Source organism: Amia ocellicauda, chromosome 1 (assembly GCF_036373705.1).
Source record: "Amia ocellicauda isolate fAmiCal2 chromosome 1, fAmiCal2.hap1, whole genome shotgun sequence".
NCBI lineage: Eukaryota > Metazoa > Chordata > Actinopteri > Amiiformes > Amiidae > Amia > Amia ocellicauda.
The window spans coordinates 41081007-41108761 of record NC_089850.1 but is presented as its reverse complement, the minus strand read 5'-3'; the positions used below and the strand labels follow the sequence as shown (position 1 = coordinate 41108761).

The window sequence follows — 27755 nt, the reverse complement described above, 5'->3', positions numbered from 1 at the left end:
GTACAGTGCAGAATATGGTATGTGTGAACTGTGTATAATGTATTTGTTTTTACACTATATTCATTTTATGGATAGTTCAAAAGGTAAAAATGCCAACATAAATTAATTAGAAACTGAAGTTCTTAATGTTACATGTATCATAGACCAAAGAAAAAGTGCAGTGATTCAGACATTCTGCACACTTTACTCTCCAAGACTTAGATCTAATCTAAAATCTAGACTTCATGTTACATTAAAATATAATTATATCTGTCAGATTACAGCACACGCAATTAAACACTAATATTAATGCAGAGTGTTATCAGAGGCCACCACCTACTGCTCTCTGCGTTAACCCATTGTGTGTATTGGTGTTTGTTACTGAAATCACATGACATGGTAATATATTATAATTGTCTTGCATTTTGCATATATTATATGTATTTATATTTTTCTTTTAACAAAAATAATAAATCAGATTATGAATGCTGCTGACCAAGCTTTTTGTCAACTTAAAATTCACTATGGTATTTCTGTTGACTGCTACATTGGATTTGAAGTGGATCATACAATGTAATGCATTTGAGTTTCAGCGTATTTTGGCACTAGATTAAATTACAGTTATTCACAATTTTCACCAATTGTTTAGCAAGATTTCTGCGGTATTTTGATAATCTGAATGTTTTTTGATTTGTTCTTCATATACAGGTTTGTTTTTGAGGGTAGAGATATCCGCCTGAATGCCTCCTGTGGAGTATTTATTACCATGAACCCAAGGTAAATTAAAATATTGAATGCAGCAGATTAAAGTAGCTTACATGTTGCATATCTTATTGCATGTTATCTGTTTGATTTTCTGTTAGTTTGGTGATACACAATGAATAGCAAAAAGTTGGCTTGGTCTATTTATTTGTAAATCTTCCATAACTGGCCAGTGACCTTGCACAGTCCTATTACCAACACATCTAGCAACCAACCTGTTACCTCAAAACTCCAGAGGTAATTTGTAAATATGCCTCAATGACTGTATTTTTATAAGCAGAAATATAAAGGTGATTTCTAAAATGTTGTTTTTCCAATATCCATGTTTCCTTATTGGGAGTATATGATATCTAGACGGGTCCCATGTTAACCAGCACAGTCTGTGATATTTTCACTGCCTATATTTCAAAGAATTATAAGGAAGGGAAGATTATGTTAGGTGTTGATCAGATGTATCTCAGATAGTCCTAGCAATTGAAATTCATACCCATTATCAACATAGTAGTGTCTTAATTGCAATGCAACACTCGCTGGGATGAAAAACAATCAGAATAATTAAAAATACAATGGCTTTCAATGAAGCAGCAGACCGAAGTTCTCGGCCTCAGGGAGCAAATATTCAGTCTGTATCCTCTTTCTTTTCACAGTTACAAGGGAAGAGTAGATCTCCCTGACAACCTGAAATCCCTTTTCCGGCCTGTGGCGATGATGGTTCCTGATTATGGCCTCATTGCTGAAATTATGCTGTTTTCAGAGGGCTTCAAGTCTGCAAAGTCACTTTCCCGGAAGATTGTCAACCTTTACCAGTTAGTCAGCACACAATTATCACAACAGGTATGTTGCAGAGAGATGCCACTGGGTACTGCTTTATTGGACCTTAATAACAAGTAGCCTGTCTCACCAAAGACTATCGATTCAGCTTCGAATGAGCTAATAAATGTATTAAATATTTGTTCACGACACAATACTTATTTCTCAGTGATATTTCAATCATCCTAGCAAATTGAATTTACTCTTTCAAGGTGTAGTATGCAAGTATTTAACAGTATATCTGTAAGTGTAAGAACAAAGTTGCCCAATTCAGAACCTGCACAACGTGTTATTTTTACTGTGTATATATTTGTCAGTAATATTCAGGGTAAACAAATTCAGCTTTAAGTCCATGTAGAAGGATTTTGTGCTATAGCACATTTTTTTTAAACATGTGTAGCAATCATCCTGGGTATTTTAAACACTTGTCCCAGTGCATTTCAAATATATGACTTCAAAGATCTATGGCTTAGGGTGGTAGGTTGAAAAAGCAGCATACAGTGAGGGAAAAAAGTATTTGATCCCCTGCTGATTTTTTACGTTTGCCCACTGACAAAGAAATGATCAGTCTATAATTTTAATGGTAGGTGTATTTTAACAGTGAGAGACAGAATAACAACAAAAAAATCCAGAAAAACGCATTTCAAAAAAGTTATAAATTGATTTGCATGTTAAAGAGGAAAATACGTATTTGATCCCCTATCAATTGGCAAAATTTCTGGCTCCCAGGTGTCTTTTATACAGGTAACGAGCTGAGATTAGGAGCACTCTCTTAAAGGGAGTGCTCCTAATCTCAGCTCGTTACCTGTATAAAAGACACCTGTCCACAGAAGCAATCAATCAATCAGATTCCAAACTCTCCACCATGGCCAAGACCAAAGAGCTGTCCAAGGATGTCAGGGACAAGGCTGGAATGGGCTACAAGACCATCGCCAAGCAGCTTGTTGAGAAGGTGACAACAGTTGGTGCGATTATTCGCAAATGGAAGAAAAATAAAATAACTGTCAGTCTCCCTCGGTCTGGGGCTCCATGCAAGATCTCACCTCGTGGAGTTTCAATGATCATGAGAACGATGAGGAATCAGCCCAGAACTACACGAGAGGATCTTGTTAATGATCTCAAGGCAGTTGGGACCATAGTCACCAAGAAAACAATTGGTAACACACTACGCCGTGAAGGACTGAAATCCTGCAGCGCCCGCGAGGTCCCCCTGCTCAAGAAAGCACATGTACAGGCCCGTCTGAAGTTTGCCAGTGAACATCTGAATGATTCAGAGGAGAACTGGGTGAAAATGTTGTGGTCAGATGAGACCAAAATCGAGCTCTTTGGCATCAACTCAACTCGCCGTGTTTGGAGGAGGAGGAATGACCCCAAGAACACCATCCCCACCGTCAAACATGGAGGTGGAAACATTATGCTTTGGGGGTGTTTTTCTGCTAAGGGGACAGGACAACTGCACCGCATCAAAGGGACGATGGACGGGGCCATGTACCATCAAATCTTGGGTGAGAACCTCCTTCCCGCAGCCAGGGCATTGAAAATGGGTCGTGGATGGGTATTCCAGCATGACAATGACCCAAAACACACAGCCAAGGCAACAAAGGAGTGGCTCAAGAAGAAGCACATTAAGGTCCTGGAGTGGCCTAGCCAGTCTGCAGACCTTAATCCCATAGAAAATCTGTGGAGGGAGCTGAAGGTTCGAGTTGCCAAACGTCAGCCTCGAAACCTTAATGACTTGGAGAGGATCTGCAAAGAGGAGTGGGACAAAATCCCTCCTGAGATGTGTGCAAACCTGGTGGCCAAGAAACGTCTGACCTCTGTGATTGCCAACAAGGGTTTTGCCACCAAGTACTAAGTCGAAGGGGTCAAATACTTATTTCCCTCATTAACATGCATTTCAAAAAAGTTATAAATTGATTTGTGTTTTTCTGGATTTTTTTGTTGTTATTCTGTCTCTCACTGTTAAAATACACCTACCATTAAAATTATAGACTGATCATTTCTTTGTCAGTGGGCAAACGTACAAAATCAGCAGGGGATCAAATACTTTTTTCCCTCACTGTATAAGCTAACTGCTATTCCAGATTCTTCTTGGATATAACATGATGTAAAGATTAGATAGATATGTTATTGCCTTCTAATCCAATAAGTGTTCCAGACACAATTGTACTGACTGTTTGTCTAGGACTAAAATGTCAGCTGACTACCCCCCAGCAGTACCAACACTGTCTATATGGGAATGTGCTTCCTTTTTAAACCCTTGCTTTTTCCATTCTGCTATCTATTTTTACATTGCAAGATGATTCATTTAAAAAAAAAATGAATAGTTGTTTCTGTTTTATCAATGTAATTTTTTTCTTCAGACAATTTCAGTGCACATTTTCGAGGAATATTAAGATTTCAAGCAAATGATTCTTGCTTCCTTTGGCTTCTTCTTGGAATGGCTCACATTGCCTCAGGCCAAACTCTACCATCAGTTCTATTGATCTGAAGAGAATACAATTAATTTATTTGCACAATTTCAGCAGTTGCTGGAAACTTTGCCTCACCAAAACATCCAAGTAAAATTATGTATGGTGGTCAAACTTCAGAGAAATGTCAATGTATTTTAATGGGATGGTACATTTGAAATTGTGTTAAACAGTGTTTGTTTCTCTAGGATCACTATGATTTTGGAATGAGAGCAATAAAGTCAGTATTAGTCATGGCTGGTCAAAAGAGGAGATTTACAGCATTAAAGTAAGTATAAGTAATTATAATTTTACCACACATACAGATATGTTACAACTGTGTGTGTGTCTGTATATGTATGTGGGGGCAGACCCGTGTTAAAACATTTTGTGGCCCTAGGCTATGAACAGTTTGATGTACCTCTTTACACAGAAGTATGGGTTCGCTTAGAAATGTCCTTGTTTTCCATGAAAACATACATGAAATGAGTTTGAATAGGAAATATAGCAAAATTAATAGGACATATAGTAATTGACAAGGTTAGAAATAATGATTTTAATTGAAATAATAATTGTGTCCTTCAAACATTGCTTTCGTCAAAGAATCCTCCATTTGCAGCAATTACAGCCTTGCAGACCTTTGGCATTCTAGTTGTCCATTTGTTGAGGTAATCTGAAGAGATTTCACACCATTCTTCCTGAAGCACCTCCCACAAGTTGGATTGGCTTGATTGGCACTTCTTACATACCATACAGTCAAGCTGCTCCAACAACAGCTCAATAGGGTTGAGATCCAGTGACTGTGCTGGCCACTCCATTATAGACAGAATACCATCTGACTGCTTCTTCCCTAAATAGTTCTTGCATAGTTTGGAGCTGTGCTTTTGGTCATTGTCCTGTTGTATGAGGAAACTGGATCCAATCAAGCGCTGTTCACACTGTATGGCATGGCGTTGCAAAATGGAGTGATAGCTTTCCTTCTTCAAGATCCTTTTACCCTGTACAAATCTCCCACTTTACCACCACCAAAGCACCCCCAGACCATCACATTGCGTCCACCATGCTTGACAGATGGCGTCAAGCACTCCTCCAGCATCTTTTGATTTGGTCCGCGTCCCACGAATGTTCTTCTTTGTGATCCGAACACCTCAAACTTAGATTTGTCTGTCCATAACACTTTTTTCCAGTCTTCCTCTGTCCAGTGTCTATGTTCTTTTGCCCATCGTAATCTTTTCTTTTTATTGGTCATTCTGACTTATTCTGTGCAACTTCAGACCAGCATCCCGGAGTTGCCTCTTCACTGTTGACGTTGAGACTGGTGTTTTGTGGGTACAATTTAGTGTAAGTAAGAATGCTTTCAAAAATAGACATGTTAATAGATTATATGTATCAATTAACTAAATGCAAAGTGAGTGAACAGAATAAAATTCTACATCGAATCCATATTTGGTGTGACCACCCTTTGCCTTCAAAACAGCATCAACTCTTCTAGGTACACTTGCACAAAGTCAGGGATTTTGTAGACATATAGTCAGGTGTATGATTAAACAATTATACCAAACAGGTGCTAAAGATAATCAATTTAATATGTAGGTTGAAACACAATCATTAACTGAAACAGAAACAGCTGTGTAGGAGGAATAAAACTGGGTGAGGAACAGCCAAACTCAGTTAACAAGGTGAGGTTGCTGAAGACCGTTTACTGTCAAAAGTGATACACCGTGGCAAGATTGAGCACAGCAACCAGACCCAAGGTAGTTATACTGCATCAGCAAGGTCTCTCCCAGGCAGAAATGTCAAGGCACACAGGGGTTTCCAGATGTGCTGTCCAAGCTCTTTTGAAGAAGCACAAAGAAACAAGCAACTTTGAGGACCGTAGACGCAGTGGTCGGCCAAGGAAACTTTCTGCAGCAGATGAAAGACACATCATGCTTACTTCCCTTCGCAATCGCAAGATGTCCAGCAGTGCCATCAGCTAAGAATTGGCAGAAAACAGTGGGACTCTGGTACACCCATCTACTGTCTGGAGAAGTCTAGTCAGAAGTGGCCTTCATGGAAGACTTGCCGCCAAATAGCCATACCTCCGACGTGGCAATAAGGCTAAGTGACTCAACTATGCACGAAAATACAGGAACTGGGGTGCAGAAAAATGGCAGCAGGTGCACTGGACTGATGAGTCAGAATTTGAAATATTTGGCTGTAGCAGAAGGTAGTTTGTTCCCAAAGGGCAGGAGAGCAGTACACCAATGAGTGTCTGCAGGAAACAGTGAAGCATGGTGGAGGTTCCTTGCAAGTTTGGGGCTGCATTTCTGTAAATGGAGTTGCAAATGTATTCTGAAGCATGACAATGACCCCAAACATACAGCAAAAGTCATTAAGAACTATCTTCAATGTAAAGAAGAACAAGGAGTCCTGGAAGTGATGGTATGGCCCCCACAGAGCCCTGATCTCAACATCAAGTCTGTCTGGGATTACATGAAGAGAGAGAAGAAACTGAGGCCACCTAAATCCACAGAAGAGCTGTGGTTAGTTCTCCGAGATGTTTGGGCCGACCTACCTGCCGAGTTCCTTCAAAACCCGTGTGCAAAGTATACATAAAAACAATTGATGCTGTTTTGAAGGCAAAGGGTGGTCACACCAAATATGGATTTGATGTAGATTTGTCTTCTGTTCACTCACTTTGCATTTAGTTAATTGATAAATATAATCTATTAATGTCTATTTTTGAAAGCATTCTTACTTTACAGCATTTTTTCACACCTGCCTAAAACTTTTGCACAGTACTGTCTCGCTCTCTCTCAGTGTGAGACACAGACACACACAACAGATATTGGTTGATTGTATCAAATCTACAGCATCACCTAGTGGTAAATGACTAATGTAAAATAATGGCCACTTTCTTCAGTTATTTAGATTAAATGAAACAATAACTGATACACTCTATATGAGAGCTGCCTCCTCCTCAGTTAGCAATAACATTTTCTAAAGCATTTTTCTAAATAATATTTTTTTGCAAGCAGGTTCACTCAGAGGTTAAGTGGATGGCATCACTAAAAACACACACAAAAAACACATTGTACACGATCAGTTGACCTCTTTGTTGATGTATAGGAAACGGAGGATGTTGATTAGAGGAGTTGCTTCTAACTGGAGTGAGGTTGTTAGTGGAGTTCCACAGGGATCAGTATTAGGGCCTTTGCTTTTTCTAATTTATATTAATGATCTGGAGTCATAGATACTTAGCAAAGTTGTCAAATTTGCAGATGATACTAAAATAGGTGGCTCAGCAGATACAATCTCGGTAGCACAGGCTATTCAAAGGGACTTAAATAACATTCAGTTGTGGGCTGACACCTGGCAGATGAAATTCAATGTGCAAGGTAATACATGCAGGTAACAAAAATGTCCACTATAATTACACTATGGGAGGAATAGAACTAGATGAAGTAACGCATGAGAAAGATCTAGGAGTCTACGTGGACTCCTCACTTTCTCCATCCGAACAATGTGGGGAAGCAATAAAAAAGGCAAACACAATGTTAGGGTATATTGTCAAAAGTGTAGAATTTAAAACAAGGGCAGTAATGTTCAGACTGTACAATGCACTAGTTAGAGCTCATCTGGATACTGTGTACAGTTCTGGGCTCCACACTTCAAGAAAGATATCGCTGCTCTAGAGGCAGTTCAGAGGAGAGCAACCAGACTTATTCCAGGTCTGAAGGGAATGTCCTACTGAGAGACTGAGGGAACTGAACCTTTTCACCCTTGAACACAGGAGACTACGTGGGGACTTGATTCAAGTCTTCAAAATTATGAAAGGCATGGGCCACATCAAACCAGAGGAGCTTTTCCAGATCAGCAGGGACACACGGACCCGGGGACACAAATGGAAACTGGGCTTCAAGGCATTCAAAACGGAAAACAGGAGACACTTCTTCACACAGAGAGTTGTCACAATCTGGAACAAACACCCCAGCGATGTGTTTGAAGCTGAAAATTTGGGAACATTTAAAAGTAGACTGGATAGGATCCTTGGATCACTTATTTATTAATGGACACCAAATGAGCACGATGGGTCAAATGGCCTCTCGTTTGTAAAGTTTCTTATGTTCTCTTCTTCAGAATCTGAGCTTGATTTTGTACCACAAGAATTAATCTATTATTCCACTCGTTTGTCTATTACTTTAGTAAAGCATAGAATTCAAGAGGTTCAAAGGAACATAATCTCTTGAACAGAGATGATTACATGGGGATTTAGTAGCTTAAATCCTAGAAGGTCCTAAAATACTATTTCAAAGGTCAGGAACTTCATGAGAAGGCAAGGACATGAGTGAGAAATATGCATGGACTCAAATATTCCCCCTTTTCCTTTTTTACATATAAATCGCTGCCTGGAACATATATTACATTTGTTGTTGAAGAAACTGATTGTTAATTTGCTTTTTGTATCAAAAGTCTACTATCATGCATGTCTGAAATGCCTCTACTTGTGTGTATCCATGTCTAGCACTTATGTGCTGATCATGACATGGCTTCAATCAGATTTATCTAGCACTCTATTGCTTACCTAATTATAATATATACCTTGGGTTACTGATTAATTTCTTAAATAAAAAATCTATAGTGTATACTGCATTTGTACATGCAGTTAGAGAATAATCAGTCATGTTGTAACAACTATTATAAAGTAGGCCAGTCCTGAATACATTTGTTGTAGCATATGTTCCAAGCTGCTGAACTTATAAGTGGCAGCTGTAACTTGCTTTAATACTGCTTTAAAATCAAACTTGAACAAATCCTGGTTACCGTGTGAACACCATACAGTTTGGGGCAGACTTAAAGTAGGCCACACATTATTATATCACATGAAATATCTGTCTGGACACATTTGTGTATAAAACAGTCCTAATTGGAACTTGCAGGATTGTGGCTGAATCAGGGTATGTGCTCAGCAGAAAGTGTGAAGAAAGATTTCATGGGCTGTCAGAGGAACACTGATTCGGATCCCATTTGAGACATTGTACAATTTAAAATGCACTAGGAACTCAAGTGTATTTAAATATGAAAGAGTGATCTAATATCCTGTATATGTTTTGGACTGATATATTTTGAAGGGAAAAAAATATGTAATGTGGCTTATGTGAAAATAATCACTAATAATACATTTTCATATAATTAAAAATATTAGTGGTTGCCTTTTTTCTGTAACTAAAAGAGCAAGCTTAAATTTGATGCAGTTTTAACTAGGTTGATATCAGCCTGTCCTCAAACTAAAACAATACAAATTTACAAGCATATCAGTTTTGATGGCAGCATAGCTTACTGTCACAAGAGACGGGGAATTTCTGGTACACTGAGATAACATTTACTTCCAGCGAGGCACTAATGTTTTTTTTACACACTTACTTTATATCGAGAGGGAACACCATTGTTAGGCTCCACAGTTGTTTCAAAGTGTTAATTTACCCAGCAGCAATCCATACAAAAGGGAGTATTATCTTATTTGTTAAAGGGTTTAGGTTGTCTCCCTTTTTAAAACCCTATTCATAGTATAGGAAAGAGAGTTTTTATACCCTTACACTGGCAAAGAGTTTCTTTCTGTTACTTGGTGACTGCAGTTAATTTAAATTTTGGAAACCCATAAGTGTTTTGTAATACACAAACCAATTCTTGGAATTTCAATACACAACTTAATCTTTATCTCCTCTTTTCTGTCATAGCATAAGTCTACTGGATAATGCTATTCTTTACTTAAATACCTTTTTTTTTCATCTCTGTCAAAGTCCTCTTTATGGAGTGTACTGCCAAGAGACCCCCTACATAATGACAAGGTTAAAAGTCCCTGTTCATTCTAGCATGACTGATGGTTCACACATGATGACAGGCTTTTGAATTCCATCTGTGCTGAAGCCACTCAATGTATGCACTGCCATGTCCCACTGTATGACTCTTTGAAACCCCCCACTTGTGTATTAAGGCTATAACTTCCATTTACTAATTTTGTAGTAATGGTATGATCATGTGGTATAATCAACAGATTGTCATTGACGGAAGAAGAGGAATCATGCATCCTAATTGATGCTTTACTAGATGCCAATCTCCCTAAACTTGTGCCTGAAGATGTTTCCCTATTTAAAAGTATCATGTGGGACCTTTTTCCTGCAATTGGTATTCCTACGTCAGCTTCTCCTAGACTACAGGTAGGCAAATTTAATCATTTTGAAATTTAAATTAAAAAGTAAAATTTATTTATTATTCTGAAAATTAAACCTTAAATGTTGTTAATTTAACATTTGCTTATTTAATATTGCTTTAGTTTGAAATGATTTCACAATTGTAATATGTGCTTTTCCCAGTTTGAACCATATAAAGAATTAATTTAGAATATAAAATCACTCATTAGTGTTTGGAGAAACATTTTAAATATTTCAAACTGTCATCCATGAAGTATTAAGAAAAGTTAAAATGAATGTATTTTTGTCTGGGGGGTACTGCAAAAGTCTTCAATACTGTATTTAATTCTACTACTTCTGAGTTACTATGAAAACTCCTCACATGCCATGTAAGAACAATTAAGGAACATCTGACTGGCAGTTCTTATACATACCACTGTAGTCAAAACCAGTCTGACTGTAAAATATATGTTAGGTTATTAGACTTTTTTGGTTATGTGAAATACTTCAGTTAAAAGTCCACTTTTGATTATGAAGAAATGTTCCTTAACAGAAATACCATTACAGTTTTTTTTAATGTAATCATTCCTGGTGTAGGGCTATTTGGGTGAATTTGCTTAAACCCGTGGTTTGCTCATTGAATGGGATATTACAAAAATCACCCATCTCTATTTAAAAATGAATATATCATCATATATTATTACAATCAATGGAGTTGTCTGGTGATTTAAGGAATCATAAACAGTCACTAACCTTTTTTTTTGGTTTGAATTAATATAGTGGTCAGCAGATACTTTAGAGAAGAGATTTATCTTCTCTCAGATTTCACATTTTCAAGTTATTCACTGAAAAACCATTCATCTGATCTCCCCTTATTAGTTCTGATTTGGTTTAACAATTTGGTTTCGTTTTAATTTGTTTTTATGTATTTGTGTTTTTAAACTTGCATTTCGTTTAACGTTTTATTGTATTACTGTTTTATTCTTTCTGATGTGGTAATACTACAATAGGTCTCCCTAGTTACAGTGTAGTAACATAGTAGGTACTCAGTAACTACATCTCAGTTAAGTAAACATTTGTCTGGTAAGGATGCATTTGGAGCTACACCAGGCATCATAGCCATAGGTTTAAGGGGGAACAGGGGGAACACATCCCCTCAAATGTTGAGAGAACTTTAAATTGTCCCCCCAACATTGTATGCCCGTCTCCATAGACATAGGGGACACATACCCCGTAAATTATTATCAGCGCCCCCCCCAATGTTGACAGCATCCCCCCCAGTTTTGAAACAAAACCTACGCCCCTGCTACACCCCTGCCCAATTTTTACACATTAAGTACATTGAAATTTGGAATTTGTAAAATGTATTTTGAATTGCTGTGTTTTAGTTAAATTGAATTTGTAATGATTGATGTCTTGTACTTACTGTATTTTTGCACTTATGTTGTAAGTTGCCCTGGATAAGGGCGTCTGCCAAGAAATAATAATAATAATAATTATTATTATTATTATTATTATTATTATTATTATTATGTTAACAAATACATAATTACAATGTTCTTATGAATAACTAAGATGTAGTTACTGAGTAACTACTATGTTAATACACTGCAATTAGGGAGACCTATTTTAAAGTGTTACCTGTGATGTTTTATACTTCAGCAACAACATTGTTATTTCAAGTTTGCATAACCTGCATGTCTGGTTGTTTATTAATCTTCAGAAAGCCATAACTACCGCTACAGAAATACTTGGACTGCAGCAGTGGCCTAGTCAAGCAGAGAAAGTCATCCAACTTTATAAACAAATTTTGGTTAGTATTTTAAACTGACATAATCCTCCCAGAAAAAAATGAAAGCTGTTCTATGTTCTGTTTATCTGAATGTTATATCCTTCTCCCATGTATACCCACAAGATATATCATTAGGGATCTTTGCATACAAATTCTGATTTATAGGTCATTACAATTACAAAATTGCCCATAAAAAAGTGTTTAAAGTTTAGATTACTTCAGCATGTTTTAATGGAAGCAAATGATCTTTATTTCAGATGAATTAATACTTGAGACCTATTAAAGTTAAACAACTGTCAGTTAAACAATTGTTAAACTGGGACACCAGTGTTTGTACCAATATTGTGCAACGTATTGTACATATTGATTCCAGCCATGGCACAACACATTGTAAAAAATGCATTTTCAGTTAGAATTTTTTTTAACACCTTATCGTTGTGAAATCTAAACTGCCAATGCACAATTTTCCTTCCAAACTTTAAATATCCAAACACTAAAATCTAGTGATATTTCAACAAGAAATTGCATTTAAATAAAGAAATGCATTATCATAGTGTTGCATACACCAGCCACAGTATGGTCTGAATCCATTCAAACGTTTGCACCAAATGCCAATCACACACATTTGTTCTCATGATAGAGGATTCATGCAGACCCACCATGTGTGACATTTGTGGGTTGTTCTGACCTGGGGTATACGTCTCCACAGCATGACCCCATTTTTACCCATTGTTCACAACTGATAAACACAAGGTGTTTTTGTTTTCTGTTTGTTACATTCTGTATATTTTTTTTATAAACGGCAACTTAATCAGAAAGTGGCAGTCAGGCTCACAGAGATTAATTCTGAGAATGTGAGCCAGCTGCTGTGTGTGTGGCTTAAATCAGACACCTGGAGAGAGCCTGTGTTTGCCACCAGTGTGAGTGAATTAAGGGCATACATAATTAAGAATATTATATCTTGAGACCTACTTGCAAGACAGCTAGTTTGAGATCCTCTTTTATGTGACACTGGCCCGGCTATAGAAGGAAGATGAAACAAAGAGCTGAGCTGAAGCTGTCAGGCCTTCTTAGTGAGATAAGGGCTTATGTAATACAGATGTAAGGCTTAAGTCATTGAGTCAGCTGTTGAAAATTCCCCTCAGTTTATTTAGTGAAGAAGGAAATAATGCATTTTGTTTATTTAGTTATTTAGAGTAACTTGACTCTATACAATTTGAATTTGCTGCTTTTTGATACTTTCATAAAAGTTAGTGAAGAGATGCAGCTGTCAACCTATTGGAATTAGTTGGAATCATTATTTAATATATCATACATATTTAATACCTTGATTGGGTGTGTTGTTCATGAAACATGGTCTCATTCTGAATAATGCATTAATCTGTAATGAAATTCAGTGGAAACATCAAATAAGGCATATTATAAGATTCCCCCTTTTTAAAACACAGATGCTAAAAATATCAAATAAAATACTACAGCATACAGGATTTTATCCAAGGAAGCACTTAATATTAATTATGATATTTCATATAAGCCTAGCAGTTCGGGTGAAGTTCAGATATTCTTCATATGTATTAAAAAATGCATAAACTATAATTAATCATTTAGACACATTCCCTCTAAAACATTTATTTCACTTATTTATTTTATACTTCTCCAGTATGGTCAGTCATGTTATAATATTTCATAAACACTGGTTTTCAGAGGAATATTTAATTACTACTCCTTCCACTTTGTATATTACAGTTTGCTGTTCATTCATGATATCAGAAATCATTTTTTTCAGTTGCTCTTAATATTAATTGAAATATGCTTCTCCCCATTCTATTTACCTCTAAAATTGATTTTTTATTTACATATTTCTCCATTCCCCAACTGCTTTTTTAAAATTACTATTCACCTGATAAAACACCATTGCTGCAATGTTTTGTTTCTTGGTTTGTTTTTTTAATTTATTTTTAATTATATTACTCTCTGGTCCAGGGTAAATTGTGATACAGATCTTGTACCCCTTATTTTTCACTATCATCACTTCATATTATGTTTATGTGGTCTCTCCAGAAGATTTGTGATTTTTGTTAAAAAGTGAAAACCATAACACGTTAAGATCTGTGGACATAAAGCATTCTACAGCAGTGGAAGGTTAAAAGCAAGGATTATAGAGGTTCTAATGCAGATATATAGTAGCACTTACGGGTATCCACTAGTCAGATTTTGTATAGTCATTTTATCATTAGTGGTCATAATTACAAAAAATGAGAGTCCACCATTCATTATCTGCTCTGCTGATTTGCTTGTGAATGTTTTTTTTTGTTTGTTTGTTTCAATCGTTGAGTAATTAGAAATAATTAAAGTAGTTTGTCTGCATTTTTCTGTCCTGACATTGCTCATTTGAGATGTGTCCTAATGCATGTATAATTTCAGCCTAGATTGTTCCTTGTCATGATGATTTAGTATCTGAATATGAAGAGCTGCCGAGAGAAATGTCTAAAATATGAATTTCGGGAAGTGACATGGGGACTTTTATTAGTGCTAATTTGATTCCCCTCTGCTCTCCCTGTCAATTTGCTCAAATAAGTATATTTCAGGGGCCGGTTGCACTAAAAAGGTCTTACTTTAAGTCTTAGCCTTAGTCTAAGTCCTGTGAAATTGGACTTGCGTAAGACCTCGCGATAAGACGCTGCACGACGCAAAACCGCGTAAATGTATTTTTAAATTCGTTTTTAAAAGTACTTCGTTTTACTTCACTGTTTATGTTATGTTTAAATACAGTACAATCAATAATAGAAAGTGTATACTACGTTTTTACGAGTTCAACGAGTGGTTTTTATACATACAACTCGCTGTCATCTACCTTAAGTCCGCTGAGGGGGGACACTTCCTGCTTTAGGTCATTACATTTCTTTACCCTCTAGTTACAGTGACAGCTTCTGCAAACCTACACAGAGACGCACCTCACTGTGCATCATCTGATATAATAGTTGAAAGTCTTGTTATATTACAAATATATAATGCATCACATAATATGCGTATTGTTTTGGAGTGGTGTTTAATACAAATACTAATTTTAACGTATGCCTATTTGTATAGTTACAATTATTAATATGTATTGCTTATTTTACAGCTGTCTACCGACTGCATAACAACAGGACATTTACTTATTTCATTCCAGATTCTGAAGATGTCGGCCCCATTCAAACTAAAAAAAGAAAAACTAGGTTCAAAGAGAGGACCTTTAAATCTTTTGTTGTAAAGGGAAAAACTTGATCTAGAAATCAAAATGTTAAAGTTAAAAATGGCAGAATTTTAGTTAAAAGGGGAAGGAGAAAAGTATTATTGTAATTTATTAAGAGTTGTTGGTTGTTAATACATTTGTCATTCTTTATAAAAGATACTAGATAATATTTTTGAATTTATATTGTAATAGTTCACCTAAAATATGAATACAGTTTTTATTAATTAAATTAAACATTTCAAATTAGTTGAAACTATTATTAGTTAAACTTCCATTACTTTGTATGTATGCCCTTTCATATAAAAAAAAATCTGGCATATGTGCTGCCATGTTGGTTTCATGTCAGTTTATATAGGAAGAGATACCTTTTTCCCCATTTAAGCCTGGTGTAGGGTAGGCTTAAAAAATTACTTAAATTTAAGACCAAACTGATATTTTTTATTTTTTTGTGTGCAACAGGCCTATTTATTTTGGTCTTAAATTTAAGTCTAAGACCTAAAACATGGTCTTAAAACCATTTAAGACCTTTTGTGCAGCTGACCCCAGAAGCTGCCTTTTCTAGATTATTTAATTAGCATGGCATATAACTTTGTAAGCAAAAAGATTCACAGACAGTGGCACAGAGTACATAATGTAGGATTTGCCAGAAGAAGGAAATTAAATCACTGAACTAAAATCACACATTATATAATCTTCTGTTTCAAATTGATTGATCTAATTATTTGAAAATTAATCTTTTCAGCTTTTTAGTTTAAATTATCTGCATTAACATCAGTTATATCAGAATATCTGCAAAGCTGAAGATTTGGGGAAAAAACAGGCATCTCTCAATATTTCAGGCCCGGCACGGAGTAATGTTAGTTGGACCCACGGGAGGAGGAAAGACAGCTGTTAGGAGCATCTTACAGCATGCCCTACCTTTACTCAGCTCAGTGAGCAGAAAGGAAACATCTTCTGTACAGGTGAATTGCTGGAGTGTATGTAATTCTCTTTGTCAATTATGTCAAAACTGCCCATCTAGTGGAATATCATTTTTGCTGTTCCTTATTTTTTAATAAAAGAAGGCGGAACTATACTATTACCCAAGTACATTTGATTATTTAAGCCATTCATAAACATTAACACCACAAGAAATAAAATTTATGAAATAATCTTGGTGACAAGTGACATTATTTTTACTCCCAACCTGATTAGAATATCAGTCTGAAGAAATACCAGTACACATGGCTCAAATTCCAAACTACTTCCTTTCAGATTCCTACTTCCTACTTCTAATTCAATCTCAGGGAACACATTCAAATATAGTGTTTTCTCTACTGACATGTACATGAGCTGAAATGCAAGGCTTAACAGTATGAACAGGAAGTTTTGGACGAAAGTGTTTTTTAATTTCAGTAATGGACTAAATGATCTTAACTTACCTGTCTTCTTGATTTTGTTTGCACTTTTAATAAGTATGTGTTTTTATACAATTTAGACACCAGCAGCTAAAAGAATTCAAGTAGAATCCATTACAATCAATCCCAAGTGTATAACTCTTGGAGAGCTGTACGGACAGGTAGACCCCCACACTCTTGAGTGGTCCGATGGTCTGCTAGCATCCACGATCCGGGCTTTCTCCAAGGAGCTTAACCAACAAGCTGATGCAGAAAAGAGATGTAATGAGGAAACTGTTCATGTCACAGCGCCTACTGTAAGTATGAAACATCACACTAGATAAACCGAAGCTAGTCTACAAATTAAAATTAAAATAAATTTGCCCTAGTATGCTTCCTGTTGTAGTTTTTGTTGTTTTGATTTGGGGCTATTTTGTTATTGTTTTGTTTATGTGGGGGTCTCCATGGGTCATGCTTGACGGTATTTTTAATTACACTTTTTTATTTTTGTTAGAATTGCATTATAAACTGCAAAATGAAAAAGTGCTTACACTTGCAAAATAAAACGTTTTGGTTTGAGACCCAATGAGTCCCTAAGTAATTATAACTCAGCATAATTTGAAAGAAGATCCCTTTGTTATAAAAATTCACAAACTATGTTTTTTTGTTGATATTTTTCTGCATAATTTGAAAACCATATTGGGTTATAGGGTTGTGCTGAAACTTTATAAAAAAAAAAATACCCCCATCCCAAATTCCTTTGCCTCTTTGCCTCTTCAACTTTGAGTTTAAGTCAATGCTGTATTATGAACTGTCAGCACTCCCTCTCTGAAGTTTACTCCCTATGCAGTATTTACAAAGTACAATCAAATTGTTACTTATTGCTGTGTTTTTCACAGAAAATGTTATGTTTTATTAAAAGAAAGCACAACAGAAGTAGAATGACATATTTAATAAACTCAGTGCATTGTCAGCACTGATTTAATTTCATCGTGTTAAGCCTTTCTTTATAAACCTCTGAGACAAAGCATGCAGTGCAAGTTTCTTAGTAAGAATCTGTGGTGTTCTATTACATTTTTTTTTTATAGCATTTGATGTAACACTCTTATTTGCCACTTTCTCTCATCAGAAAATAATATAACCTCTATATTCTACTACCTTCTGTCATTAGAATATGTTACACTGTAGGTGATTATTATACACACTCATTATTCATTTTCTTACACTAAACAGGGTTTTAACCAATACATTAGAGCTTGAGTTTGAATATCAGATGCTTTCTGTGCACCACATTACCGATGATTTATCTACACTGCAAGAATACATATGAATATGTGAATCTGATTAAGTGGAAATGTGTTTTGTATGTAATCAGTATCTTATTTAGCTGAAACGTTATGGCAATTTACTGTCATATGAGATTTCAAATGATTGATAGCTTTTGTTGTAGTTTGTTTTCATATACATTTAATTTTGTGGTTTCTTTTTTGTAATATACTGTACTGTGAAAAAGTTTTAGGCAGAAAAAATGCTGTAAAGTAAGAATGCTTTCAAATGTAGACATGTTAATAGATCATATTTATCAATTAACTAAATGCAAAGTGAGTGAACAGAAGAAACATCTAAATCAAATTCAATATTTGGTGTGACCAACCTTTTGCTTTAAAAACAGCATCAATTTTTCTATGTACACTTGCACACAGGTTGAAAATTAGGGTTATTCCACCAAATATTAATTTCTGAACTCTTCCTAAGTTTAAATATTAGTATTGTGTTTAAAAATGAATATGAACTAATTATCTTTGCATTATTCGAGGTCTGATAACTGCATATTTTTTGTAATTTTGACCATTTGTCATTTTCTGTTCAAAATGACAATATTGTTTTTTGTAATTTTGGAGAAATGCAGTCAGTAGTTTATAGAATAAAACACACCTATAAATAGTAAAAACAGAGAAACTGATCATTTTGCAGTGGTCTCTTAATTTTTTCCAGAGCTGTATATCAGTGCCTCAATGCAAAAATAAAGTAAAATATTGTCAGAAGTCTGGAATTTGTATTATGTTTCTAAAACTGGTATTGGTTTTTTTCACAGAAGAATGAAAAGGAATCTTTATCTACTATTTTAAAAGAGGGCAGTCCTACAACCCTGTACTGTGGTAGGTTAATAAGGTTATTGAAAACTAGGCCCTGCTCTTCTTAAAATTAATAGAATTCAGTGGATAAAGAAGTGGATAAAATTCATATTTCATTGGAGTACATCTTATCCAAGAAATAAGCCTTTATTATTTAACTAAAATCTAATCCAACTCCATCAGACCACATTGGAAAAATGGGTTTTAAAATACAACTGCATACACCAAAAGAAAGGCTTGAGATATTATTCTTATTTTATTGCGTTTTTCCCTACATGTATTAATCTGAGGTTATTTTTTAATCCCATCATGCACCTGTATGTACTTACATCAGATGATAAGTTGTTTTCTGTCACTGAATCAGGTGCACTATGATTCATATGACAAATGCCCTATATCAACTTGAGTGTGTAAAACGAGAGGCTCATTATTGAAGGAAAATAAACAATTAAATCTAAGCCATCTCAGAGAACAGATGTTTATTTTAAAATATGCAGTAAGAAGGAAAATTAAATATTTACAATGCATTTTTAGATTTATATACTGCATAAAATAATAATAGGTCTGTCACACTCTTTTAACCATCATGTATTTTGTCATGAAAAATATTGCAATGTAACGCATTAATATTGCACTATAACTATTAACCTTCCTATAATGTTGTTATATTCAAAGCAATCGAATCTTGCTGCTGATGTCCTTGTGGTGGTCAGGGTTTCTTTATCTGAAATTAGCATTTTTTCTTCACAACATCCAACAATTGTTAATGTTGGAATATATATTTTAATTTCACCACTAACTTTTCTGTTTTTTTTTTTGTTTTTTTTTCTCAGACAACATTAAAACTGACAGTTGGCGTTGGATCATTATGGATGGCCCTGTAGACACACTGTGGGTTGAGAATTTAAACTCGGTACTAGATGACACTAAAACCTTGTGTCTGGCGAATGGGGAACGAATCATCTTGCCTGCGGGAATGAGACTCATATTTGAAGTTGACACGCTGTCTCAAGCCAGTCCGGCCACTATAAGTCGTTGTGCGATGGTTTACATGGTATGGTGAATGATTATCGATATGTCATATATGTTTTTTATGCATTTATAATGTATTGATCTTAAGATATTTAAATGTTCCCATTCTGAGAAAGGATAATCACATATGATTAATATGTAATTACATAATAATAAAAGATGCAAATATTTCTAGATCAGAAGGTCTATCCTAAGGATAATTTTCTCATTTTACTTAACAAAATGATTCATGCTGGGGTACCATGATCCTTTTAAAAAATAGGCTTTGAGAGGGACATTTAACTTCTCATCCCAGAGAAACCCTCTGGCACACCTTGCAAATCCAGCATATAATTGCAAACTGGTACCAAATTATCAGGGCATGGTATTCCTACGGATAATGGAGAGAAAGTATTAAGGCTTCATTTACCTCACAGCAGCCTAACCGGCTCCGTGAGGATTGCATGATTAACACTTCTGTTTAGCAACATACATATTGATAGCTCATATCATGTATAGATGATGTAACTAGGGTTGAACATCAATGAAATGGGGAATCTTCCATACCATATTAAAGGGAATTAAATATTGTACCAGAGAACCAGAAACATTTTATACCATATATATATATATATACACTCACCTAAAGGATTATTAGGAACACCTGTTCAATTTCTCATTAATGCAATTATCTAACCAACCAATCACATGGCAGTTGCTTCAATGCATTTAGGGGTGTGGTCCTGGTCAAGACAATCTCCTGAACTCCAAACTGAATGTCTGAATGGGAAAGAAAGGTGATTTAAGCAATTTTGAGCGTGGCATGGTTGTTGGTGCCAGACGGGCCGGTCTGAGTATTTCACAATCTGCTCAGTTACTGGGATTTTCACGCACAACCATTTCTAGGGTTTACAAAGAATGGTGTGAAAAGGGAAAAACATCCAGTATGTGGCAGTCCTGTGGGTGAAAATGCCTTGTTGATGCTAGAGGTCAGAGGAGAATGGGCCGACTGATTCAAGCTGATAGAAGAGCAACTTTGACTGAAATAACCACTCGTTACAACCGAGGTATGCAGCAAAGCATTTGTGAAGCCACAACACGTACAACCTTGAGGCGGATGGGCTACAACAGCAGAAGACCCCACCGGGTACCACTCATCTCCACTACAAATAGGAAAAAGAGGCTACAATTTGCACAAGCTCACCAAAATTGGACAGTTGAAGACTGGAAAAATGTTGCCTGGTCTGATGAGTCTCGATTTCTGTTGAGACATTCAGATGGTAGAGTCAGAATTTGGCGTAAACAGAATGAGAACATGGATCCATCATGCCTTGTTACCACTGTGCAGGCTGGTGGTGGTGGTGTAATGGTGTGGGGGATGTTTTCTTTGCACACTTTAGGCCCCTTAGTGCCAATTGGGCATCGTTTAAATGCCACGGCCTACCTGAGCATTGTTTCTGACCATGTCCATCCCTTTATGACCACCATGTACCCATCCTCTGATGGCTACTTCCAGCAGGATAATGCACCATGTCACAAAGGTCGAATCATTTCAAATTGGTTTCTTGAACATGACAATGAGTTCACTGTACTAAACTGGCCCCCACAGTCACCAGATCTCAACCCAATAGAGCATCTTTGGGATGTGGTGGAACGGGAGCTTCGTGCCCTGGATGTGCATCCCACAAATCTCCATCAACTGCAAGATGCTATCCTATCAATATGGGCCAACATTTCTAAAGAATGCTTTCAGCACCTTGTTGAATCAATGCCATGTAGAATTAAGGCAGTTCTGAAGGCGAAAGGGGGTCAAACACAGTATTAGTATGGTGTTCCTAATAATCCTTTAGGTGAGTGTATGTATATATATATATATATATATATATATATATATATATATATATATATATATATATATAATGTATATATATATATATATATATAATGTATATATATATATATATATATAATGTATATATATTGTTCATGATGTCAGTCTTGTCTTTTTTCAGGACCCAGTTGATCTAGGATGGATGCCCTATATTAAAAGCTGGCTCTCTCGCCAGCCTAAAGAACTGGGCGAGGCTGGACAAAGTTGTCTCCAGAGTCTTTTTGACAGGAGCATGTCAGAGGGATTGTGTTTTGTGAAGAAGAATCAGAAGATGCAGAATTTCCCTGTTCCAGAAGTGGCCATAGTGACCACCCTGTGCAGCATCCTGGCTGCGTTCTTCAATTTCTTAAGCCAACACGGAGGGCTGGGCGGTACGTTCCCACGCTTCATTAAGCCCTCTGCCTCCACCCCCCTGTAACACTGGAGCAGCTTGAAATGCACCACACTCATTCCTACAGTATTGAAACGCTGTATTGTGAACCCCAAACATGATTTCAAACAAGGATTTCAGAATAGGTGAACAATAGATTTATTAATTATATCACTAGTGGATTAGTATTACCAAAACATATGCATCTTGTTTGCAAAGTGCACAGATTGCAAACTGGCCTTTGACCTAAGGATGCTTTCGTCAGGAACAGTTGACATTTCGCATCTTGGACACAGCAATATGTAAGAATTAAAGTGTGCATTATGACATAAAAGTTGTAATATGCAATGGCTATGTACCGTAGTCTGCTATTTCCCCTCTTACAAATAAATTCCCTTCATGTTTCTTTTTCTTAATAGCATTGCATAATTACCCCCAAATAAATGTTTCTTTAATGTCCTTTAAATATTTTATTGCATTTTAAGGGAATGAAATGTTTAAGTATTAATACTGTGCTCATCAACAGATCTAGCAGTGCCTAAAATGGATGTTAATATCCCATGGTTACCTCTTGCTTTGTTTTGTAAACCATTGTCTCATACATTCAAGTTAAAGAATTTCGGATCATGTAATGTTAATACATTGAAATACTTTAGGGGAAATTCTTAAAAGGCTTCTACATGAGTAAATGGCAATTAAGCCTTAATTATGTAATTTGCAATTGGATTTTGTCCCATGTATTTTCAAACTAATTGTGATTATCATTAATTGACCAGTTATTTCAGCAACATTTATTAGATGTGGGTCTGCCTTTTGTGGTTAGTGATTGTTTTCTCCAACACATCAGAGTAAAATCTAAAATCAATATTAATTTGATTGAGCTTTTACATGTACTCATTTTCTGCAGAATATTATCACAATAATAAAACCCAAAGAACAGGCTTGCATGCTTTTTGTTTTCTTCCTTTTTCTTAATAGCTGTTTGAATTTACATCCTTATGTTGTTCCTTCATATTCCTTCACCTCTATGGATCATAAATCTACGACTTCAAATCATGTAATTTATATGCACTGCTAAAGCAATTCTGGGTCAGTTGAATCCACTAACACGTTTCATTGCATTTCTTTATCTTATATATATAACCACATTTAGGATCCTACAGATTTATAATTAATTTAGGTGTTTGTAGCTGGCGTTATTGCAACAGTTATTGCAAAATATACTACCATTGCCATGATATAGTCCAATGCAAATAAACCCAGTCACAAATTGTAAACAACACGTAATGGCAGCTTTCTGTTGCATAGAACCAAGTAGCCCCTGGCAATCAGAAATCCATAATACATCTGTTGTTATTGGTGGTTTGTGGGCAGACGTTTTCATTTAATCTAGAACACAGTGCCTGTCAGGAGTATTAATATCATTGTTATTGTTATCTACTATTTTACTTCTGTGCATTTGTTTAATAATATGAGATTGGTGTCATCGTAGATGTAGTGCTATATAATTTGACGCTAGACACTAATCTTAAGCAGTATGTTTACTTAAGTTGTGAAAATCGTGCTCACCCAAGTAGTTAAGACATGTTTTAAAACAGAAACGCGTTGTTTCATCCTAGGTCAAGATGCCGATGCGGAGAAAGGTGGAAGGAATCTGCAAGCACAGATGAATAACTCAGATTCCCTTGGGACTCTCTCCTGGGGAATTAGCCACAACATGACTGGAATACCGAGACATAGGTAGCGGTTATGGATAATATAATGATTAATATAATATATGCAATTTCAATATTGAAATTAAACATAGTCAGCATATTAATGCTCCATATAAATTCAATTAAATGCACATTCTTTCTAGCAAATCATATCTAACTGTAATTATGTTATTATGGTTTTTAATTTTATTTTTAATCCTATTTATGTATGCGATTCATGCAACAGAGCTTTTGGTATTCATCACTGCTATTTATAAATGTGGAGATCTGGTTATTTTCTGAGATCAAAACATTTAACAAGTGCTTAAAAATGTATCAGAGGGATTTCTTGCAAAACAGGTGGGCGCTGCTGAGAAACTGAAAGAAAACTGTTACGTATTGGGCTGGCATACTCTAGATGACTGGAGTACATAGAAAATAATTAAATTATGCAGTATATATTAAAGCAGTAAAGTAGGACCTTGGGTAGCAGGGATGTCACTCTTACTCTTTTTATCAATACCCAATGCTGGAGCGATTTCCAGGATTAGAGGTGATGTCAGAGCAAAAACCAATGGCCTCAGATGTTTGTCTCTGTTTTAGATGCATTTAAATAAATAGAGATAGTTGAATGCTGTGAATTACAACCTTATTAGCCATTCAGAAGCTTACAGGAGAGACAATAATGAGAAAAAGGCAAAGTTTTTCAATTTAAAAAATCAATTTAACATCCAATTATTGATGGAACAAACTCTAGTCATTTCTGTAACACAGCGATATGTTGCTTTTTAACAGGGAGGATTATAAGTGGTTTCTTCAAAAAAATCCTGGAAAGCTTACCACTCTCCTGGGGAAACTCTTCGTCTTTGCATTTACATGGGCAGTCGGAGGAGTTTTAAACCACTTTGATGATTATGAGGACAACATGTGTTGTAATATTGCACATGACTTCCAAACCTTGGTGCAAGATGTGTTTGAAGGAAATCCGCCCCATGGTATGTTCATACATAGATACAAATAAAGTTTGTTCTTTGCCTCTTCTGTGCCTTGTTAGCCTGCACCTCGATCCAAGCTCAGTCTAGTCTTGTAAAAGACTAGATCAACTTTAAAACAACCTTCCTCTTGTTTTGTCTTGGACTGCTACTAAACGAGGGAACCCAGTCAGCAATTTTGTAATGCAGCTTGAAAGCAGGGTAAATAAGCATGCTAATTATAGGACCTATTAGAAAATTGGTCAACATGTATTTATAATAAAGTAATACAAAAATGACTACAAAAGATTTAGAAGTGAGTAGTTTTTCGAGATTTATGATTATACTGCATTTACACTATAATCGTAAACTACTCACTTCTAAATCTTTTGTAGTCATTTTTGTATTACTTTAGTATAAATACATGTTAATTTGGATTCATATGTTGTTTTTTTCTGACTTTATGTGAACAAAAACACATTCGCCCATTTTATCACTGGAAATAGTTACATTTCAAAATATCACTGTCCTGGTCACAAAAGCAAAGTTTGTGAGGAATAATAGCCATTTTCTATACTTTTGAAGCATAAGCAATTAGAAAATAACACTTACTACCCAGGAACAAAAAAAAAAAAAAAAAGTTACACGGTGTAATGTAATTCTAAAAATGAGGGGTAACTAGTACAGAAATCATGATATACTATATGTATGAGAACATTAAAATGGTTGAAGGGAAAGGTAACAGACCTATCCATTTCAATTTGAACAAGGAGAAAGTAATAATGTAAACGTGGTGCTTAAATTGATCTTTAAATCAGATATGTAAATTGTTGCTTGTAGATATGTAGAGAAGAAAACAAACTGGAAAATAAATGCCATATATTAAACTGTGATGTCTTAAATAAAAGTGTTAATTATCAAATATAGTACAAAGTGGTAAAAAAAAATATTAAAAGATATACATCCATTCACTGCCCTTGTTATGGAATTTCTAGGTGTTCAGCTTCCTTGTGGAAACAGGATGATTTTCAGTTACTTTGTGGATTTACAGAGGGGTGCATTTGTTCCCTGGGAAGAACTGGTTCCGTCTACTGAAACCCTTATTCATAAAGGCAAGTATTATTGAGAATTTATTTTGTATAAATAATGTCAGGCTCCAACATCTTACATTTTTAGTTAGTTATAGCAGAAAGTCTCACAATGAAATGCCACACTCAATCAGAAATCTTATCAGAGGCACCCAAGTTTGCCCAGAAACACTTATTATTATTATTTTAAATTATTAATGGAAGACAGAGATATATTTAGAAGTATACATCTGGAGCATCTTGAGCTTCATCTCTGCCTCCTCAGTCTCCTGTAACTTAGTATAATATTCTGAAATAGCTAGGCTTTAAGGTGCAATATAAAGTAATAGTTTTAACAGCATAATTTCCATGCAAAACTCACTGGACAAAGCCTTGTGTCTCCTGATACAAGCTGTCTCAATATGTTTTTGTTGTTTATATTTTATTTTCAAATGGTTATGAGTCTTATCTTTTTGCCAAAGGATGCCTTGTAAGATGTTCCTGATTACCACTATGCCAACTCACTGTCCCTGAGCTAGTTTTGTTTAATGGACAACACTATCAAAACTAGTATGGAGTTCCAACTTCCACATCATTGAAACTCTCAAAAATGCTGGAAATCAATCAATAGGCCAGATTGATATGATAAAGCCAGTGAATTGGTACCTAAAGCCTGTGAATCGGTACAGGCATAGTTTTGTGGTAAGGTGTACTATCAAACAAGTAGACCGGTGGGCTTTCACCACATATTGCAGCAAATGCTTTGTTGGTCAAGGCTGTTGCCTGTTGAAGTTTGCTTATGGCTGTTGAAGTTTGCTTATGTGGAAAAAATACATCATGATTATTTCTAAAACTTATTTTACTTTTCAGGACTAAATATGTCCTCCTTCTCTGGATCGCTGATGTCTGCAGGGGTCACCAGAGCAAACCCAGGAGAAAATGTGGAGCCAAGTAATAACCTCATAGTGACTGTGGACACAGTGCGTTTCTCCTTTTTAACCAGCTTACTTGTGCTCAGCAATCAACCTGTCCTATTGACAGGTAACTAAATCTTAAGTACAATATTGCAAACAATATAGATGTATTATAATTTTCTACATGTAATCCGCTGTTTTTATCTCTTTTATTCGATTTTATTTGTTGCGTATATTGCGTTCCTTTTATTCTGATTGCACTAAACTTTGAACCTTCGTGGTGTGAGAGGATGCCCAATAAATAAAGTTATTATTATTATTATTATTATTATTATTATTATTATTATTATTATTATTATTATTGTTGTTGTTGTTGTTATATATGTGGAACTATATGCATATCTTTACTGTTACTAAAGCCTTTCAATTTCTTAAATTTATCATACATTGAAACAATGACAATCTGAATAATTAAATGTTAAATTCTTAATATAAATACGAGTTTCTGGAACACTGGTTTTAACACCATTTTAATTTTAAGAAATTACCATAATTTTCATTTAAGCAATCTGTTATTTTGTTGTCAAGTTTAAAGTGATATAAGCCTATTCCTTTTACCAAAACTCTTCCAAGTTCAAATGCTTTGTCAAATGCTTCAGTCTACACAGATTGTATTATTATTATTATTATTATTATTATTATTATTATTATTATTATTTAATTTAGTGGTGATGTATATTTATAGAAATATTCCTTGAGGACAGGGATTTTCAACCCCAGCATCACAATGCTCATGAATTAATTATTTTAATGAATTGCTGCAATAAAATGATAGAATAGGCTATACCTGAGCAAATACAAATAGTTATTTGCATTCCAGATTCCTCTTAAATAGTCTGATATTGGCATTTCATATTGTAAAAATATTTTGCAGTGCCCTTTAACATATGTTTACATTAACACAAGGATTTATTTAACCAACTAATTAGGTAATTTTCAGTGGGAAGCAATTTAACCTAAACAGTTTTGTCTACTCATCCAATTGAAGACCAGTGAGTCACTCTCTAGACACATAGTGGATGCCATAGATATAGGATACACTACGTACATTTCCTCTACTCATTA

The 27755-nt window shown here is 35.4% G+C and overlaps 1 protein-coding gene across 1 annotated transcript in view; it reads left to right on the top strand.

The window, feature by feature from the left end:
• LOC136759096 (dynein axonemal heavy chain 6) overlaps positions 1 to 27755 on the top strand; it is a 95329-nt gene that overhangs the window by 36347 nt on the left and 31227 nt on the right. Inside the window, exons 33-47 of the mRNA XM_066713932.1 lie at positions 688 to 756; positions 1389 to 1575; positions 4211 to 4290; positions 10039 to 10201; positions 11898 to 11987; positions 16041 to 16163; positions 16679 to 16894; positions 18673 to 18736; positions 19546 to 19766; positions 21736 to 22028; positions 23477 to 23481; positions 23604 to 23724; positions 24474 to 24673; positions 25645 to 25761; positions 26587 to 26757. Of these exons, the coding sequence (XP_066570029.1) occupies positions 688 to 756; positions 1389 to 1575; positions 4211 to 4290; positions 10039 to 10201; positions 11898 to 11987; positions 16041 to 16163; positions 16679 to 16894; positions 18673 to 18736; positions 19546 to 19766; positions 21736 to 22028; positions 23477 to 23481; positions 23604 to 23724; positions 24474 to 24673; positions 25645 to 25761; positions 26587 to 26757 (2120 nt within the window). The remainder of the gene's footprint in view (positions 1 to 687; positions 757 to 1388; positions 1576 to 4210; positions 4291 to 10038; positions 10202 to 11897; positions 11988 to 16040; positions 16164 to 16678; positions 16895 to 18672; positions 18737 to 19545; positions 19767 to 21735; positions 22029 to 23476; positions 23482 to 23603; positions 23725 to 24473; positions 24674 to 25644; positions 25762 to 26586; positions 26758 to 27755) is intronic.